A 21,298-nucleotide genomic window follows, 5' to 3' on the forward strand; every position below is an offset into this window, starting at 1 on the left:
GATCGCACACTGAGAGAAATTTGCATTGTGAATTTAACAAGTTCGACTTGTTGCGGTTTATCCGTTTGAATCAGCCAAACGTATGTTTAAAACAATATGTGTCAGGTTGTTTTTATAAAATCGACTTGTTGATTCAAATATATTGCCGATTCAAATGACAAGTAGCTTGTTGTTTGAAACAAAGAGCACGTAGGCGCTATTTTAACCAAAAAACTTGTTAAACGAACATGAAAACTGGTTGTATTTTCTCTCAGTGCAGGAGTCTGGGTTTCGAATCCCGTCCAGAAATTAAGTTTTTTTTATGTATAAATTTATAAGAGTTTTTATTATTAAAATAGTTCGCTCGGTCGCCCAGATATTAATGGGTAATTTAAAGTAAGTTATCTAATATGACAATTCGACGGGTTAGAGGTAAAATCAGACAAACGAGATCTTTTCATTGAAGTGAGGAAATTAAACATGGTTTCAATTTAAAAAACAAGTTTCTAAACTCTCGTACCCGTGCCATTGCCGACTACAGTCACCTACAGTGAAGAGATACAAAAACCACCATAGTTATAGGTACAGATGTAGTGCGATAAGATTTTCCTTCGTATTCTTACGGAAACGTACGAACGTTTCATACTATTTCAGTCAGTCTCAGTACAAGACGTACTGACGCTGTCTGAACTAGTACGACAGCAATTCCCGTCAACTTTGTACAATGACACGTCAGCAAATTTTAATTGATCCTATTTTGTTACCAACATTTAGTAATATAATTCGACTTTCGTAAGATATATACAGGATAATTGTTATAATTAAGAAAATATAGATACTAGAGAACCTTAATGACGAAATAAAACTTAATAAAATCTCAATTCATCAACAAAATCTTGGTAACAAAATAGGAATTAATAAAAACAAATTTAACTTTTCCCTTAATTTTTGTACAAACTTTTCGAGAACTGCTGACCTACGAATACGAATGTTTCCGGAAAATACGAAGAAAAAGCTTTTCGCACTAAATTTGTCATAATTATCATAAGTATCACAATCGGACTGAAACGGTGTTTTTGATTAAATATCTTTTAGCAATCGAGATTTTTTCCGATGCATTAGAGAATATCGTCATATTTCACCGTCAATGTCACATAAACCTTGCCCAAGTACCACTCAATTCAATTCAATTCATTTATTTTGCCTGAACATACACAGTTGTCATGGGTACATGCATGTGTGGTCTACCACAATATGGCATGCAAAATCTTATACTAACTTAATACCTAATAACCTAACCACAAAATTAAAATTTTGAAAAAAAAAACCCCGACCGCGACATAGTAGACCGATTTTCATGAAACATGGCTAAGAACACTCCCGACTAACTCAGCTTTCAGACAAAAAAAAACTAAATTTAAATCGGTTCATCCGTTCGAGAGCTACGATGCCACAGACAGACACAGACAGACAAACAGACAAACAGACAGACAGACAGACAGACAGACAGACAGACAGACAGACGGACAGACAGACACGTCAAACTTATAACACCCCGTCGTTTTTGCGTCGGGGGTTAAAAATAATAGTAATGAAATCAAAATGTCATGTTCATAGGTGAAAACCACTAAAAAATCCGCTTAGTGTTATTGACTTTATTGTGAACACAGAAAAACACAAAAAAGAACAAGACACTTTGTTTAATAAAGTGTACTTATGTTCTAGTAAGACATTTACCTTTCCCTGGCACCAAAGAAGATCGAGTATTATAGAGAGTTACTGTCGAAGTAAAATGTGTAATCACAGTGCCTAGACTGCCATCTCTTGACACAGGCTTAAAACTTTTGAACCTCAGTTTTGACAATTTGGCCCATATTCTTAGCTTGATATGTTTTGAAATGTCAATTATTAATATTAGCGCCATCTAGCTGAGCGTACCCCAAAGGTGTAAGGCACAGAGAACCTCCTTTATAGAGTGCCAATATTGTAAATTTTGTGCGCGCTACAAATCACCAGTGCTTGGGGCGCGAGGAGCGGGAGGGGAATGTGTTTAGCGCGCTGCGATTGGTCGTAAATAGCGAGTGTAAGTTGACCTATGCCGGCTCTGTATAAATTATAAATATGACTCATTTGTGGAATGTAATACCGTCTGTTTTTAAATTTGATCGTCTTGTTACCTTTGCACACCATTTCACACTACAGGTGGACATCTTTAAGGCATCAAAATACCCTTTTTCAATTTTTTTATTGCGAAAAACACGAGCTGCTTTCGGGTCGGTTACTTGGTCGTTACTGATCGGGCACGGCGAGCGCCCGCGCTTATATCATGGCAAATACAAGTAAGGCTGATGACCGCAAGTCGTCTTGTAATGGATGTCTATAGGGGTTGGTCTGTGGTGTCCTAGATGGCCTTCTAGGCCACCGTACCTTTTTCTGTATGATACTGAGGTACGTTTTTTTCTTAGACTTCATCTGTCTATACGGAGTTATATATGTCTTTGGTTCTAGTAAGACATTCACCTTTCCCTGGCACGAAACTTTGCTGAGAATCGTGGCACCGAGCTTTACTTAATATTTAATTCATATTCCTCGTATTATACAAACTAGTATCTATAATTCCCAGGCGGCGCCATATGTTTTGCGAATGTGCGATATACATTTGGCACACCACCGTTCTGTTTGTCGCTCATTGTAACAAAGCTGGATGAGACTAGTTCAGGACCGGGACAAGTGGTGTACTAGAAGAGAGGCCTATGCTCAGGACCGGGACAAGTGGCGTACTAGAAGAGAGGCCTATGCTCAGGGCCGGGAAAAGTGGTGTACTAGAAGAGAGGCCTATGCTCAGGACCGGGACAAGTGGCGTACTAGAAGAGAGGCCTATGCTCAGGGCCGGAACAAGTGGCGTACTAGAAGAGAGGCCTATGCTCAGCAGTGGGCGATAAAGGGCCACCCCCATAAAATAGTTAATACTTGTGGAACAATAAACGTGCCAAAACGACGAAACAAATTTTAGATAAAACAGGGACAAAAAACGTAGATTTACTTAATATGGATATTTGTTACAGTCAGTATACACCCCTTAATGGGCACCCCTGACACTTTGGCAGTATTCATAGCTTTGTTGCCGACTGTTAAATACTTAAGGGTTAATTTAAATATCTCGACATGTTGGGAAATAAATCTGAGAAACAAGGTAAATTAACGACATTGTTACCTACTGACCACGATAATTGAGTTATGCGGTCCATAGTTATCCAGTTATAGCCTTCTATAATTGTGTGCAATTATCTTTTGGTTCCTTACCGCCTGCACAACGAAGTTGTAACCAGTACATTAATTTAAAGGTACGCAAAAGAAAAATAATAGTTATTTGTTATACAAGAGTGCAAAGTTATATTTTAACGCCGAGTGTGGAATTGAAAGTTCGAGAATAGAATCCTGAGCTTGCAAGTTTTTCAACACACGAGAAGTAAAATACATTTTGCACTCGTGTATACATAACACAAAATTTTTCCCCTCACTATAGCGAGGAAAGAAAAACATTATTTGATCTGTGGTAAAACGCAAAAAACGCCTTTATCACTGCTTCCAGTAGTTCCACAGGTGGTAAAACATCTTCATCACTAGATTAACCCACTTTTATCAATTTTAAAGCAGAAAATTTGCCTCTATTCAAGGTCAAATTACTTAATCCACTAGTGGATAAAATGCGTTTTTACCCGCTGGTATTAAAGGACAAAACACGTGTTTCCGAGCTAGTGAGGGGAAAAGATTATTAAATTAATCACAACACGGTATAAAACAAACTCTCATCCCGATATTCCCGATGTCTGTCTGTCTACTGTGACTTCGCTGTCTGTGTGTCTGTCCCTATGAATGCTTAGATCAGCAATTTTCAAAGTGTGCTCCGCGGAGCCCTAGGGCTCCGCGAAACCTCTCTGGGGGTTCCGTGTGAATTTTGGTTGTCTGATATGCGACTTCAACTCTCTTCCCTAAAACCAAAGATTCCCCAATTGTAAAAATAAAAACAGTCACATTAGAATCTAATGATTAGACTTTAAGTTAAATAAATCTTAAATTAAATAAATCATTATTTTAATAAGTCTTAAACATAATAAGACTTCTTAAAATAAAGATGTATTTAATTTAAGGGTTCCGTCAGATATTCTGCTTTCCAAAAGGGTTCCATGGGAAAATAAGTTTGAGAACCACTGGCTTAGATGTTAAACCACGCAACAGTTTTTGATGCGGTTTTGACTGATCCAAGAGGAAGGTTTGTAAGTCCGCGATGCCGGGGGCGAGTCTCTAGTATTGTATAAGGACTGACTGTAGGAAACTAGTTAACTATAAATCATAGAACAGAGTAGATTGTTAATTGTGTAAGAATGTCCTTATGTGGGTTTTATACATAGTAAACTTATGTATAGAAAAAAAGTTACTGGCCCCGTCTGAAACCGACCGAAAATTTACTAGGTAAGTTGAAAATGGTTGTAATGACGACATCCTCGATGTAGTTACCGTCAGTTTTTGCGACTGCTTTTCCCTGTCAGTATACAGTATCGCGTCGATAACGTGACAATTACAAGCATCGTGTCAAAAAACTGGTCGTAATATTTCTTCTGAGCCGCTGGTTCGCCATCCATATAAGAGGTTTAGCCATACATAATGCATTGAGCGGAGGCAAGCGATGTATGACGACACACTGGTCACGCTGGCTGCGTGCCTGCATTCAAAGCCTTTATAACTACATTTGTATAGCGTTGATGCTATATATCATTGTTTAACTTCACATGTCAGATGGCCATAGATTTATACAGGAACTTAAATTATAAATATTATCATGGCGGTCGCGTCGTCAATGAATGTCATGTCATTGCTAGCAAATGCTGGCCAATTTCCTAATTAAACGAACAATGAAAGGCTTTTGAGACCGAACCAACAATTGATCTTTTGCAACTCCTGTATCCTGAAAAAAAAAACAACCTTTTGCAAAAGTTTTTTTTGGATCAAAAAATCGCCTCAACGCCATGGAGTTTGTGTGTATTTGGTGTGTAATTATTTTCGGTCGTGTTTTAAATCTACATGAGTTACGAATTTCCTTTTCGCACGGGTATCGTACGACGTTTTTCAGTACAGATGGCCATCCGAAGTTTCGACCTAAAAAAATAGGTATTACATGTTAAAATAAAAGCCACTCATCAAAATGACGTGCAATTCGTGCAAACCACGGCGCTAAACCGTTTTCGTATTACCAAAACATTCAAAACGCCTAGCTATTAGACGCAAACATTCTGGCCATACTTTGAAGCTGTGAACACAATAGGTACTGGCTGTTTAAGACGAATATAAAATATCGAACTTTTAGGTAGAGAAATACTATGGGTAGATTGGGTATGCACGTGTACCTTTTTACTAGGTAGGTCGTGACCCTTACTATGCTATGCACGATTGTGAATTATAGAAATGACATCATATGGTAATTGACATTACTAAGATGATGTATTATTGTACAGAATATAGGTAGGTTTTAATTACCTAGGTTGTAATTTAAGGATATAATTATTTTGCTATCTGTAGGTAGTTATCTTGTTCTTTTCAATTACCAGTTTTTGCGGTCAAAAGAACCTTGCATTGTTTGAGACTTCATCTAAAATTCTGCATTCCTACCTAGTCTCGTAAAAAATATCGCGATAAATGTCTTGGAATTTGATACAGCTATTTTAATATTGCCAATTCAACACACACACTTTAATGTTCATGTCGTTTGTTGCAGATCCCCATCGACAGAAATGGCAAGCTGCGCATCCGAGGCATCTACTCCATGAAGAGTATTGATGTCATAAATCCCTCCAAGGACAAACAGACAGACGCAGCGGACAAGGCCAAAAATATCGATGCGGCGACTACAGCAGACAATAAAGAACTATTCTGTAGTAACTACCTGAACCTAGTTCCAAAAATGAGCTTAAGCTTAGATAAAGGACTGGAGAAGAACCCCCGAATACTAGACTTAAGGGAAAAGTTAAACGAAATAACTAAAAAGCAGGACAGAAACGTGGACAAACAAACTAAAGGACTGATAAATGGTATCACCCAACTAGTTGATGAGAAGGAACAAGACGAATCGGGCCCATATAGCCTCTTATTCGATCTTCAACCATCCACGTGCAAGGAAAGTTTTGATAAAGAACTGCTGCTCACTCAAAGTTTAAAGAACTCGACCGCTTCGATTAACAAAAGTGCCGATAGGCTCCCCAACGTTATAAATTTCGATGATAAACCAATGAGAGAATTCGAATACTCATGCGAAAATCGAATGACCTACCCCGTAACGAAAACTTTTAATACTCACTCAAGGTCTGACCTCTGTCTGCAACTCAAATCGCAGGTAAATCCTCGAATATATGATACCAACTTGAGTCCCAATGATAATTCACTTAATAGGACTAATGAAGAAAACTCACTCGATGATAGTTTAGGAATCTTAACTCCAGATCAGATGGATGATATTTGCTACCTAGAAAATGCCTTTTCTCCAACTGTGGAAGGACTTCCGATATTCTGTGATAACAATGAAAGTAAAGTGTCGCCCGATTGTAGTGATACTCCATCTACTGATAAGACTGACAGCAATTCAGCAGTTTCGACGATACAAAATGACGAATTTGAAAGAAACGACCGCACTGCTCCATTATCAAGAAACATAGAATCGCTAACACCCGAAAAATTATCTAAATCTTGTGATAATTTATCTGCTCAAACCCCAAGTTCTTTAACTACAAAAACTGAGAACTCAACGACGAGTATGGTTAAAGAAAATAAAACGGAATTAAGAGACATTCCCAAAGACGAGTTAATCCCAAACGTGGTAGACGATGAGTTTATGCCTTCTATCCACAGCAGTATTTTAGAGCCGGTCAGTTCTATTGCTGAGACAACAGTAAATCTTGAACTACCTCTAGACTGTAAACTTGAAAACCGTCTGATAGTTCAAAGGATAGAACAAACGCCGTCACCTGAAGATTTGCCTTTAGACAACTCGGATATTCACGGAGAAATTAGTTATAACTCTCAATTCTCGAACTCAACATTGCATGATTCACAAACATATTCTGACAACAAAAACGACTACCAGAAATCAATGGAAACATCTAAAGTCTCTAACAGCTTTATTACCAGCATTACTAGTATAACAAGTTTGGACGGTTATCAAGGCGATGGGGAAATGTCGAGGCCAGTCAGTAGAACTGCGGACCATTCCATAGAACCCCGTGAAGATGTCATAGAAATGGAATGGCAAAACGTCCCTGTCACAAGGCGGCCAGATCCTATGACCGATTCAGACTTTTTCACTGAAAGTGACGCAGATGGCCTCGACGACCACATGCACCGGGGAGATAGAAAGGCACAAGTGATAGACGGGGCTCTATACGGCGGGAAAAATAGCAACGGTAACCCGCCTCTGATGGTAAACAGAAACGATGATTCATGCATGGAATCAAGTGGAGTTTACACAGATTTCGAAAATCATCGTCAGTCACCTGTGTTTTTAAATGTTATCGACGACATGTCTCCCGAGGGGTCTACACCATCGACTCATTCTGAATTAAGTCAAAAGAATATTAATTCAGGACAAGCTAACACATATTGCAGTCCTGAGGAGGGTATGACCGAAGATTCATTCAAAAACCAGGCCGCTGTGGAGGAAGATAAGTCACCTAAGAACACGAGCAAGCGAAATTCTCTGAACAGCGAGAAAGATGTCAGATCGAACGCTAAAAGTAAGGATGAAAAGAGGAGCTTTACACTTAAAAAGTACAAAATGCCTAAACGTGATGTGCCAAGTAAATTAAAAACTATGTTAGCCAATCGGAACACGGACGCCGATAACAGTGTACAAAGTAGCCCGAAGACCGTGAAAAAAATAGATCGGCGAGAAAGCCTAACTAAGAAGAATTCTTTGGACATAAAGACGGATTACAAGATGAAATCTTTCAAAGACATTAAGTCAAAGGTGGACTGTTCTTTCTCCTTACAAAGATCTCAAACTGCTTGCAGTGTTAGTAGGATGTTGAGTTCGAAGTCTACAAACACGAACATTAAGCCAAAGAGGTGAGTCTTATTCAATAATTTTTAACCCCCGACGCAAAAACGAAGGGGTGTTATAAGTTTGACGTGTCTGTCTGTGTGTTTGTCTGTCTGTCTGTGTGTGTGTCTGTTTGTGGCATCGTAGCTCCCGAACGGATGAACCGATTTAGATTTAGTTTTTTTTGTCTGAAAGCTGAGTTAGTCGGGAGTGTTCTTAGTCGTGTTTCATGAAAATCGGACTACTATGTCGCGGTCGGGGTTTTTCAAAATTTTAATTTTGCCCGCGGCTTCGCTCGCGTTAGAAAGAGACAAAAAGTAGCCTATGTCACTCTCCATCCATTCAACTATCACCACTTAAAAAATCACGACAATTCGTCGCTCCGTTTTGCTGTGAAGGACTGACAAACAAACACACACGCTTTCTCATTTATAATATTAGTATGGATTAGTACTTATTTGTTCCTGAGTCATGGATGATTTCTATGTATATAAGTATTTGTATATTATGTATATCGTTGTCTGATTATGATTACCCACAACACAAGCCTTCTTGGGTTTACCGTGGGACTCAGTCAATCTGTGTAATAATGTCCTATAATATCTGTCTATCTATCTATCTATTAGTATGGATTATTTTATACATTTAGGTATGATTACGTTGCTTATAGTAACTTTAAGCTAAATGAAACCGTCCTGAATCGTACCTGGTTCAAATGTCATGTTGTTCTTGTATGTTTCTTCAGTTTCTCATGACATGACACAATAATTTAATGCCGTAATACGCGTTGTAAACTAATATTTAGGTACGCTAATGTTCACAACAGTATTAACGAGTAGGTACGTAAACTGATATATCTGCCTTGCCTTGCTATGTGATCATGTTTTTCATAGTTAACTAAATGTAGCTTCATTCGATTTAGTGACTTACTGCGTTACACACAAGATATAATTCAGGTTCGATAGAAGTACATACGTATTTATTTTATAGTTTCAAGTATTGTGTTGTATTGTAATCAAACTCAAATGTTTTAGTCGTCAAAGCAAACTCGCTGATGGCATCGACTCAATGGCTTTTCGACGTATGCAAAAACTTTATGCAATTGAAATAAGTTCTACTTTTAAAAAATATGCTTGAGTAGGTTTAATACCATATAACCTAACCACAATATTAAAATTTTGAAAAAAAAAACCACGACGTAGTGGAACGATTTTCATGAAACATGGCTAAGAACACTTCCGACTAACTCAGCTTTCAAAGAAAAAAAATAGGTACTAAAACTAAATCGGTACATCCGTTTGGGAGCTACTATGCCACAGACAGACAAGACAGACAGGCAGACAGACAGACAAACAGTCAGACAGATAGACATGTCAAACTTATAACACCCCGTCGTTTTTGCGCCGGGGGTTACAAATAGTGTGTTGTTTTATGGATTAGCTTGAGGTGTACACTAATTATGCTAACTTATGACCACAATTCATACATCTTATCTCTTTAAACTTGTATTAATGGTTCTGAATGAATGAATGAATGAATGAAATATTTATTTGTATCAAACAAGCGTATATACAGGTCTTACATAATAGTGGTTTTTCATGGACGATTCTTGTTTTGCCACGACGGGCGTACAAATATTGTTCTTATAACTAACTTATTTAGGTACTATGTACAAGATACAAACTAAATTCATGCATTACATGCAATTATATATATACAAATTTATTTTTAAATTACATTTTATTAAATATTATTATTTTAAAAATTTACTAGTAGTAATATTAATTATTTCAATGATCATAAATTACATTTGTTGATGAATTCATTAACGGAATAATAACATTGTTTTATTAAATAATCAAATAATTTCTTTTTTTTTTCTTTTTTTTTTTCTTAAATTATTATCATCATTTTTTATATGCAGTGAACTTTGCGTCAGGCAAATATCTGTATTTTTAACCCCCGACGCAAAAAGGACGGGGTATTATAAGTTTGACGTGTCTGTCTCAACGCATCAACCAATTAAGATTTAGTATTTTTAGGGTTCCGTAGTCAACTAGGAACCCTTATAGTTTCGCCATGTCTGTCTGTCCGTCCGTCCGTCCGTCCGTCCGCGGATAATCTCAGTAACCGTTAGCACTAGAAAGCTGAAATTTGGTACCAATATGTACATCAATCACGCTAACAAAGTGCAAAAATAAAAAATGGAAAAAATGTTTTATTAGGGTACCCCCCCTACATGTAAAGTGGGGGCTGATATTTTTTTTCATTCCAGCCCCAACGTGTGATATATTGTTGGATAGGTATTTAAAAATGAATAAGGGTTTACTAAGATCGTTTTTTGATAATATTAATATTTTCGGAAATAATCGCTCCTAAAGGAAAAAAAGTTCGTCCCCCCCTCTAACTTTTGAACCATATGATTAAAAAATATGAAAAAAATCACAAAAGTAGAACTTTATAAAGACTTTTTAGGAAAATTGTTTTGAACTTGATAGGTTCAGTAGTTTTTGAGAAAAATACGGAAAACTACGGAACCCTACCCTGAGCGTGGCCCGACACGCTCTTGGCCGGTTTTTTGTTTGAAAGCTGAGTTAGTCGGGACTTCGGGAGTGTTCTTAGCCATGTTTCATGAAAATCGGTTCACTATGTGGGGGGTTGTTTCAAAATTTTATTTTGTGGTTAGGTTATTACGAACATAATCAATTAAAATAAGTTTAAATGATATCTGAGCCTAATTATTACTTACTAAGTAAAATAAAAGTGCATACTTAACCATAAATAAAAGTCGACCAGAGTATACCTAACACTCGTATTCGTTTCAAAAATTCCAAATAAAAGTAATACTATCTAAACAATCACAAATAAATCATTTCCTATGATTTAAAAACAGCGTTCAAGATCATGGTAAGATTGAACCTCGATCGAAACCTTGTTCAACAACTTCAACAAGATCAAGCCTTATGCGGCGATTTTCCTCTACAATAAATTACCTACATTGAATTCACTATATTACTCAGACACTCATCAATTTATATCGTTGCTTGTGTTACTATTGAAAATAAAATATTACTTTTTCTACTCGATCTGTGTATTAAGATTCCATTCATTAGCTTCACTAAAACTTCCCTCTTAAACGTTGTGTAGGTAAGAAGAGAAATTTTATCTTGAATAATAAACCAATCGATTAGTAAAATAAAAAAGCGAGTGTTTTTTTTAATTTTAGTTCGAGTCTCAGGTGAGGCAAGCGAGTTTTAGAAAATCTTTGTATGCAGTTTTGTTTCTTTTTAAAAATAAAGGAATGTCTTCTTTAAGTAAAATGCTAGCTCAAGGATTTTAGGTAGTTTCCGTCCAGGGCCCGACTTATATTTCCACACTGTATAGTAAACGGCCATAAATAATACACATCGGTCTTTGGAAACAGACTATTAACGTCACATAAGCAAGAAAAAGACAACGCTCTACGAAGACAAAAACCCATGTGCATTCTTTATGGCCGTTTACTGTATATGGTATCTTAGAAATATCTAATGAAAGCATTAATATTTCACAGCCGCCACATGCGTATGCGCATGGAGCTCGGCTCGGCCGCCGGCAGCGGCAAGAGCAGCCTCCACAGCTCTCAGAGCGACCTCAGCGCCAGCACGCCGCTCAAGCACCCGCCCAGCCGCTTCCCTCTGCTCAGTGAGTACTGTTTAGTTTGTCTATAGTGTCTAAACATTGCCCCTTTGACCGCACCGCGAGCGGCAAGAGGGTGACCACAACCTAGCACCCGGCCAGCCGCTTACTTCTGCTCAGTGAGTATACTAAGTATTGTTTCGTCTCTGTCTAGTATTTGTACTATTATTATATTCTGTGGTCTAGTGTATAAACATTCCCCTTTGACCGTCAAAGACAGAAGCACGGGGTCTTAGCCCAATATCGACGGGTAAGCTCAATCATTATCAGCCGCCGAGCACAATGACCGTCAAAGACAGAAGCAAAGAAATAATATCACGTAATATCAGGGGTCAATCTAGGCCAACGAAACGGTTTGAGTTCATTGGTCTTTATAGGCGACGTGTTGCGCGGAGTTTTACGCGTAGAGTAGTAAGTCTACCATAGCCAATAAGTCGTTACGGTGTAAGATTCAATCAATCATTATATATACAGCCATAATGTACTAAGAGTATTTTTTATGCCGAGCACAATAGCGATGGATTTCAAAGGATTTGAGTGGTCTTTCAGTGTTGTTGCCATAAACAATCAAGTTAGGTATGTACACACATAGTTAAGTGTTTTTGTTCGCATTTCGTGTCAGTATATTTCTTGATTCAATTGTTTTGTTCAAATAAACGCACTCAAACATACCACCTATATACTATGCTAAGAATATAGGTATTAAATAAAACATATACTAAGATTACTAAGTAGTTCGATGGGCTGGCTGCTTTCTGCTTAATGTAAATTGTACTTTAAAGCCTCGTACTTGTAAATATTACACATTTTGTCAAAATGTTGTATCAACTTTTTAAAGCGCCTGCGGTTTTATTTGTAGCAATGTGCTTTGGAGTAACTACTCGTACTCGTAGTTATTGGCAGTGCGGTGCGATGTTATTGTATTCAAGTCAATATTCGGTAAAAAAAAACGTCGTATACCAATTTAACTAGAACATATTATTTATTTATAAGAAAAATAAAATCATAAAAGTAAAAAATACATACCACGTTAGTAACACTGATACTCACTAGGTGTCGCTACGTGACAATCTACGTACTGTTTATGAGTCTTGGATAGGTTATATATATAACTCATTAATTTGACGCTTTCCGAATTAGGTCATGAATTGTAAAATTTTAAGAGTAAGGATATTCGCTTTAATGAGGCTGTTAAGTGTTAGCTTGATTCTCGCTCGCTCACTCGCTCACTCAAAACTACTTTGAATATAAATAGATGTTCTCAAAATGCCTTATAACTGTATCAATATCGTGCTTTACCGCTTTAATTAAACTACCTATTTTAATCCCGCTATAAAAATGTTCTTTTTTTGTTTTTTTTTTTTTTTTACTTTTTTGGACGTATTTTCACATATAAAGTAATTTTTATCCATGAAGTTGGCAATTAAAATGAGTTCCTTAATATATTTTTCTAAAAACCAAATTTTTTGGAAGTTTTTCTTGTCACATTTTGACATCTATCAATGAGTACTGTGAGACTATGCTCCACAACTGCGCATCAGCGCCGTTAAGAAGACCTTTTCTGAGTAACAATACGGAAATGTTTTTTTTAATTGGCAATAACTCTGAAACTAGACGAAATCTAGAAAAGTTTATATGACATTTTAGTCTTAAAATGTGACCAAGAATATGCCGTTAAAGTTATATGCATGGGTTCCTCGCGAGCACCTTGTATATGTAGACCGACGGTATTAAGCAGGTCATATGGATTAAATAGATATTGATAGTCGATATTGTAGTCACATCTTACTCTCATTTTAGAAGCATTGTGGGATGCTTACAATCTGTAATAGAAATAATAGCGTCTATGCGTAATAAATACGAATAGGATGCATTTGTATAACTATAGGTAAGTACTTTTCACTGTGTGAATAGAATACAATGTACGGAATTCAATTGCAGAAATACATTTGAGATAACATAGCTGTTGAACAGAATAGTTCGTGTAACGTTTGTCTCAACTGTTTAGCGTTTAATTTATTACTTCTAATAAAGTTGCCTGGTGCTTTTTTAACAGCAATGTCGGGAGAAAAATATTGCTAATGCTTATTTAATAGGCGTTCAGCTTGTGTTGAATCACGGTAGTGACGGTAGTAGGTATGTCTACATAATATATTATGTGTCTATCGATCACTTAGGTACAGACATCACTTTTTTCAAAAACATGTAAACAATAATTTACAGTTCTTCTTTATAGGCACTTCCAAAGTGTACCTAGCAGTATCTAATTTTAAATCTAAATAGGTGTGTTTGGATAAACATCTATTAGTTAAATGCTAAATAATCGATAAATGCACTTTAGACAGCTACGACCATTCCAACAAACACAAACTTAAAATTTAATAGTTATTTGTTATACAAGGGGGCAAAGTTGTATTTTAACGCCGAGTGTGGAACTGAAAAACGAGCAAGTGAAAGGATTCTATAGTTGAACCACGAGCGAAGCGAGTGGTTCGAGAATAGAATCCTGAACTTGCGAGTTTTTTAACACACGAGAAGTAAAATACATTTGCACCCGAGTGTAACACAAAACTTTTCCCCTCACTGTAGCGAGGAAACTACAACGCAAAAAAATGCGTTTATCACTGCTTCCAGTAGTTCCACAGGTGGTAAATCATCTCAATTACTAGATTCACCTACTTTTATCAATTTTAAAGCAGTTAATTTGACTTTATTCAAGGTCAAATTACTTTACCCACTAGTGGATAAAATGCGTTTTTACTCGCTGGTATTAAAGGACAAAACACGTGTTTCCGAGCTAGTGAGGGGAAAAAACAATTATGCTTTAGCAAAGCACGCGTGTAGGTACACTTTCTAATAAGTAACAAGAAATTATTAAAAATAAATAACTGATAAAGGTATCTTGTACCTTGTACACGTAATCTGACAGCCATATCCTGCGGCAGTCGAGCATGATTGACCGCATTCGAGTTCCGTTGCGGAAAAGCGCCCTCAACGCTAATCAGTTCTCTCCAGTCCCTCATCCTCAAATCAGCTGTGCTATCTCAAGCACGAATCGATGCGGAAGGTCAGCTGGCAGACAAGTCGCACCGCATGGCAACTGGCATGCCATTTCCTCTCGCCTCGCCACTCTCGCCAGTCGCCGACCAGACGCCGGCGCGCGCCGCCGTTCGCCGCGCTCGTGACGTTCCTAAGAAAAATCAATGGATCCCTTCCCCAAATAGGTTAACTGCATACCGCATTTTCTCAATGAAAATGTGTCATAATGCCAGTGAAGTGACAAATGCAGAATTGGAGATAGTCCGCGCGTGTTTCATGTTTTTTTGTGTGGTGTCATAATTTAAGTTTCAAGCGAATTTTCAAAGGTTTTTGAATTAACTGAAAGCACATACGTTTTAGGATGATTTTGATTTGTATGGAACGCCGGTTACTTTAAATTTAAAAGGTTGCCGGTCTCCTTTTGGTAGCAACTGGTTAAACAGTTAAGGTTCAGTATTTTGTTGGTTTTATCGGATGCCAGTGGAAGGTAAACAGTTAAACACGCAAACGCCTACGTCTAGGCTGCACTTGTCTAGCGGACTGGTTTTTATTGTTTTTCTAACAATAGTGCCTATTGTTAGTAACTTTCTTTTCAGACATGCGATACCTTAGGTTTAGCACATACGATTTCAAAGATTCAACGCGAGTAATTAAGACAGTTATAAGGTATATATATATGGATAATCCCGGAACTTGAATACCTAATCCCGAAAAATTAACTTGTAATCCGCTTTCGGAATTATGTGGTAAATTGTTAATGTTATTTCCTTATGAATCTTATGTTTAAAGATCTTTTAAAAAGTGCTTATATAAGTTTTTAAATAATTAGAAGTTTAGCCGTATTCATTTTTATTCCAATCTTAATAGCCAAGAACAGAATTAATGGCTACATTAATCTGCATACCTTGCTGGAAATAGATATAATGCACATCGCAATCTAGTTTTCAGATTTTTATCTCGATACGGTATCTTTACGTAATACATACTTTACTTTTAACGATGATTCGAGCAACTTATAGTATTGTTTAAAAACTCTTAAAAAACTTAAAAAAATTTTCGAAGGTGGCAACGCTGCTGGCTACTCTGATGGTGCTTATGTCCATGGGTGGCGATGACTGCTTCCCATCAAGTGGTACGTCTGCTCGTTTGCTGCCTATATCATAAAATAAATAAAGTCAGGTGTATACTATAATCGACTCTTTAATTGCTCACGTTGGAGACGATCACCTGGAATGCCAGCTGTATATTGTATTGAAGATACAATAACATCATTACGGATGTTTTTCATTTGGATCACAAGTGAAGTAAAAGCATGCGTAATTACTGTGAACTGTGACAACAGGTATGCCAACAAAAAATATGAAACATCTTAAATGCACAACATTCAGCCCTACCAGAAGGTTGGCACTGACATGTTGAGCAGGGGGCGCGTAACTTAATTTAAGTATAAATCTGAATAAGATCTCATAATTCTTACAGGAAGTAAATTTCGTTTGAAAATGGAAATTTTAATCCAATCTATACAAAGCGATGAGAAGTTTCCCATGTTATAATTTTGCAATTTTGGCATATCACTTTACAATGACACACCTACATAAATATGTATGTAAAATCCATCTCTGTTTACGATTACAGCTCCTTTTTAAGGAAAATTCAACACTTAAATTAATGACACTGACGTAATGCCAGGTCAGGTTACTCAGGTTTCAATCAGCTATTGTTACACCAGTTTAAATAGGATAATAATTTTAACTAACCATAGATATTGACAATTAAATACGACGTCTTAAAAACGGAATGCATGTCTCAGAACAGTTATCCGAATTCCGCAATAAAGTTTGGATAGCTCAAAAGTGGCACCCTGCAGTGATCTCGGGTCTCTTCTTTATGTGGCTTGTGAGGTCATTAATTATCAGTGCATGTATTCGTAATTAATAACAATCAATTAGTTTCAAATTGAATACAACTTCTCTCTAATCGTCTGTGCGTAATTGCGCTCCTGTTACATATTTTATTGCTTTACAATACGTCATTTGTATATGTATGTATAGACAAATCAGCCCCGAACACAATGTCTGGCAAAAAAAGACTAGAAATTTAAAAAAAAACAGCATAGTTGTGTCGTCCTGTTTTCTTACGCTTATTGATTTGTAATGGACAACACTATAGTCTATCTTTATGCATTTAACACGTTCACTGCGGAGCCGGATTTTGTGAACTCGCTCTCAGTGCGTTACAACCCATGAGAGTCCTGTATTGAGCTTTCTCTCTGTGCGGTACAAGTCAATTACAGCTTGTAAGGAGGGTTTCATATTTTACCTAAAATAACTATACCAGATACAAATTTATTAAAATTTATTGAAACAATGTTTAGTCTAATAACTAATCTACACAATACTGTCTTCGCCGAAGTTGATGACTGTTCGTTTAGATTTTATAGACGAATTAATTAACAGGTCAAAATTGACTTGTACCGCACAGCCAGAACGGGCACAGGTAAAAATGTCGATGATTTAATAGTGATGAGGAAAATAAACGAACTAATATATCGATCCAATTCTTACTTTTTTACCTTTAATGTAAGCAGATTTTTATATACAATCAAAACTTTTAACTTTGCTCTGTAACTATCTCTTTAAAAAAAAATTAAAAGTATTTACATTTTGAAATATATTAAATCCAAGCGCTTGTAGCACGTACGCTCTTAACATTATTTAAAAAACGATTTTTAGAAACTTTAGTAAATATTTTGCATCAAGCAATTTAAACTTTTTACAATATATTTTTACGTAATAATATTTAGCAAAATTGTAAGCGTTTTGCGTATAAAAGCATTATATTGTATTTAACGAATTTCATTTAAAACAATCGAAACACATTTTTTCACCACAAAATAACGTGTAGATTAATAATATGGTAACAACACTATGCATTTTGCACTTTGCTCCAGTGCTATACAAGGTCGTGCGTAACAGGTCATTATAGGCCCTGTTCCGCACTGAATAACAAAAGTTTAAGACTGGTGCGAACAGGACATATGTGACCTGTTTATTAATGTATATGCTGCCAAATAGAGTGTAAAATGACAAATATAAACGTATACTTGACTATATAAAAATAAAAAAATATCACAATGATATGGGCTTCGCACTAGGGGAAAGTTGCGCATTTCTGTCGCCGCACCAGGGTGAAGTCCAGAACAGGGTCAGAATGACCTGTTTCGCAGTGAACGTGTTAAATAAATGTAAACAGAATCTACCCTTAAAAGACTCCTCAAGCCACTTGATGGTAAATAAACACATTACTCTGCCAAATAAGAAGGTTGGCAGTAAGGCAGGTCGCTCAGTGACAGATCCACTAGGTTTCTGTATTTGGTCGGTTAACCGACCAATGTTGCAACTACCCGAAAATGTACAAATCACTTGTTTATCTTTTTTTAATAGCTAAAAGTACAGAGTATTCAATGTTGCCACTTTTTAATTTCTGCTCTTTTTTGCCAGGCTGTAAATACATGATAAATAAATAGTAATAAATAAATATTACAGGACACTCTTACACAGATTGACTGAGTCCCACGGTAAGCTCAAGAAGGCTTGTGTTGTGGTACTCAGACAACGATATATATAATATTACAAATACTTATATACATAGAAAACATCCATGACTCAGGAATGCCCTTACCGGGATTCGAACCCGGGACCGCGGCTTAGCAGGCAGGGTCACTTCCCGCTAGGCCAGACCGGTCGTCGATTATGTTCTCTATTTCGCCAGACAGTAAAATAATTTAAATAATCATCACTGACCATTGACAACGTATTGACTCGCATCTAACCCGATAATTCGCGGTTACCTTAATAAGTTAATAACACTTACATAAGCCCATGTAACGTGGCTCTAATTACTGGCCACAGAAAATAATACACCAAAATAGAAAGTGCATAATGCATGCCTGTTTCTTGTGCAACAGAGTGTACGGCAATTAAAACGTGCAATGCTGTGGACCCTCATTTACCTCATCACGAGTAATATAAATTAAAACTCTATTTCAAATTCCACAATATAATATCTGTACATCAGCCGCTGACAATTCAGAGTAGTTACATGAGCGTTGCTATGGCACCGCCCTCCAAGTCAAACTTTTTTAAAAACATATCAAAACTATTTACTTAACACAACACTACGATGACAAAGGTTTACTACGCAGGGTATAAACAGTGGTTTACACGATGCCGTGCAACAATATGAATATAATGCAAACCAATAAACGGCATTTATGTTAAAATTAGGGATTGCAGTACCGTTACTGTTTTAAAGAACCGGGATTTCCGGTACCGAAGCAATATGGAACCGGGATTTCCCGGGATTTTCGGTACTTTCGGGACTGGTCTAATTTTTTCGCTTTTTCAAATATATCAACATATTTTTTGGCATTTTTCATCTTTTATTAATATATTACCATAACCGAACCGCACCGGCTTCGCTCGGCGTATTATTTTATCTGCCTTTTTTTTATTTCATAGTAAGATTATACCGTGCAACAACAAAAAATCGTGAAGAATTCTGCAACCTACTACTACTACTATCTGGCTACCATAGGCACCAATGGTTACCGTTGCAATACATTGCTCCGATTAAGCGATCTGCCATTGCTGGGAGATGTTTAATCGCTTAGTAAAAGAAATAAGACAAATACTATTGAAGAAATATAATAATTTATTAACGACCGGCAGTAAAACCTCACAAAATTCCCCAAACATGTAATTTGAATCAAAGAATGTAAACTCCAGGAAACAAAACATTTGAGATGGTGCACTAATTTTTTGCTAGTCAGAGGGATCGTTCTCGAGAAAATTTCTATGGAATACCGTAATATCACAATATATCTAAACATCTTTTTAAAAGTTAAGCATGTTTATAGCAGTTATCATTAAAAGTTAGACATAAGCCATTGCCGAATTTTTTTCTAGACCTACATTTATGTATCAGAGCGACAATTCCACCACACATTATTTTGTTATAAGTCGATCGGTACGTACGAGCAGGGTTTTCGATTGAAGCTCTTAGCAGCGTGATTTTCACCGACTTTTAGCACATATGTCATGTTTTAATAATTAATTTATAATAAGAAAACCTTAAACATTCCTCAAGAATCACTTGGTGAAAAACGCTCGCACGCACTATTCATACACAGGTGAAAAACGCATAAATATCCGTTTGGTAGTTTTTGAGTCTATCGCATAATTCGCGAATACGGTTTTATAACATGCAGAGAAATGAGTCAAATGATATTGAGAGAGAAAACATAAATAAACAACTTAATATAACAAACCTTCACCAAAAATACAAAACTCGACTACTGAACTGGCTAGTGGAGCTAGCTAGGGTATCGCGGTGGCCACAGATGCCAGGCTGCAACTGCCATACGCTATTAAATAGTGATTAAGCGCGTGTTACTGTACCTACGCCTATTTTTTAACTGTTTAAATAATATAAACAGAAATAAATAAATTTTGTAGCAAAAAATGTCATTAAAAAATATTTCCCGAAAGTACCGAAAGTACCGGGATTTTTCAAGTTGATTTCCCGGTTCTTTGCTTGGCCAAAAATCCCGGGAAGTCCCGGTACTTTCGGTACCGGTATTTCCCGGGAGCAAACCCTAGTTAAAATATACATACACATTAAGCTTATATTGTTAAAATCATCACACGAGTAATGTGGTGGCTGGAGGTATTTGATTTTGTTTAATGTATCTTAATTGTTGTAGTCAGTCTTACTAAATGCAGTTTTTTATGGCGGTACAAACCTTTTTCGACTTAGAGTGCCAAGACATAAAATGACCATTATGATTTCTGTCGTCAAGAAATATATATCAAACCTTCATTCTATTCATGAAGAAGTTAAAGTCATGTGCATTCTGCTTTAAGTCCACATTATGTCAAACTTGTACAATAGCAATACGCTTTATGTAAAACGCTGTAGGTAACCTTTCGAACTATGTTAGTGACAGCTGCTTATTTGCATACTTTATCAAATTATCACACTTCGATCTTTAATACAAAATGTATGTTATTTTCGAGATCTAAAACTTCTTCTTACAGTGATAACTCATGCCATAATAATTGGTAAACTGCCATTCAGAAATACATATTTGAATAAACAATAAGCTTGTATTTGCAAAAACTGACACCTTTACTTTAAATTTGCAAATACAGCAGCATTTTAACATACAAGCTAGATGCCATTTGTTTATAGTGCAAATGAAAGATATCTAGATACATTTTGCGCTTAAAAACAAAGATGATAAGGTGCAAAGCTAAACATCTTCACCGTTGACTTAAACAAATCACTTAGCACTTTTCAAGGAATCGAAATATTGTGAAACAGAAGATCTTGAATGTCATGTCAATAACAACATAAGTGGCGTCACCATTGTAATGATTTGTTCCGTTGTCTTATTAGATTCTTGGATGTATATTGTATATCTATGCGATAGTGACGTTTTTAGTAGGTGTAAGG

General features: G+C 36.5%; 1 protein-coding gene across 3 annotated transcripts in view; it reads left to right on the forward strand.

Moving 5' to 3' along the window:
• LOC125231602 (myosin-2 heavy chain, non muscle) overlaps positions 1–21,298 on the forward strand; it is a 163,434-nt gene that overhangs the window by 36,781 nt on the left and 105,355 nt on the right. Inside the window, exons 2-3 of one of the 3 annotated variants that reach the window (XM_048137095.1) lie at positions 5,753–8,091; positions 11,619–11,749. In XM_048137095.1, coding sequence (XP_047993052.1) covers positions 5,753–8,091; positions 11,619–11,749 — 2,470 coding nt within the window. Of the gene's footprint in view, positions 1–5,752; positions 8,092–11,618; positions 11,750–14,876; positions 15,109–21,298 lie in introns of those variants that run through there. The other 2 variants (XM_048137174.1, XM_048137251.1) reach the window with 2 other exon arrangements.

Source organism: Leguminivora glycinivorella, chromosome 1, assembly GCF_023078275.1.
Source record: "Leguminivora glycinivorella isolate SPB_JAAS2020 chromosome 1, LegGlyc_1.1, whole genome shotgun sequence".
Taxonomy (NCBI): Eukaryota; Metazoa; Arthropoda; class Insecta; order Lepidoptera; family Tortricidae; genus Leguminivora; species Leguminivora glycinivorella.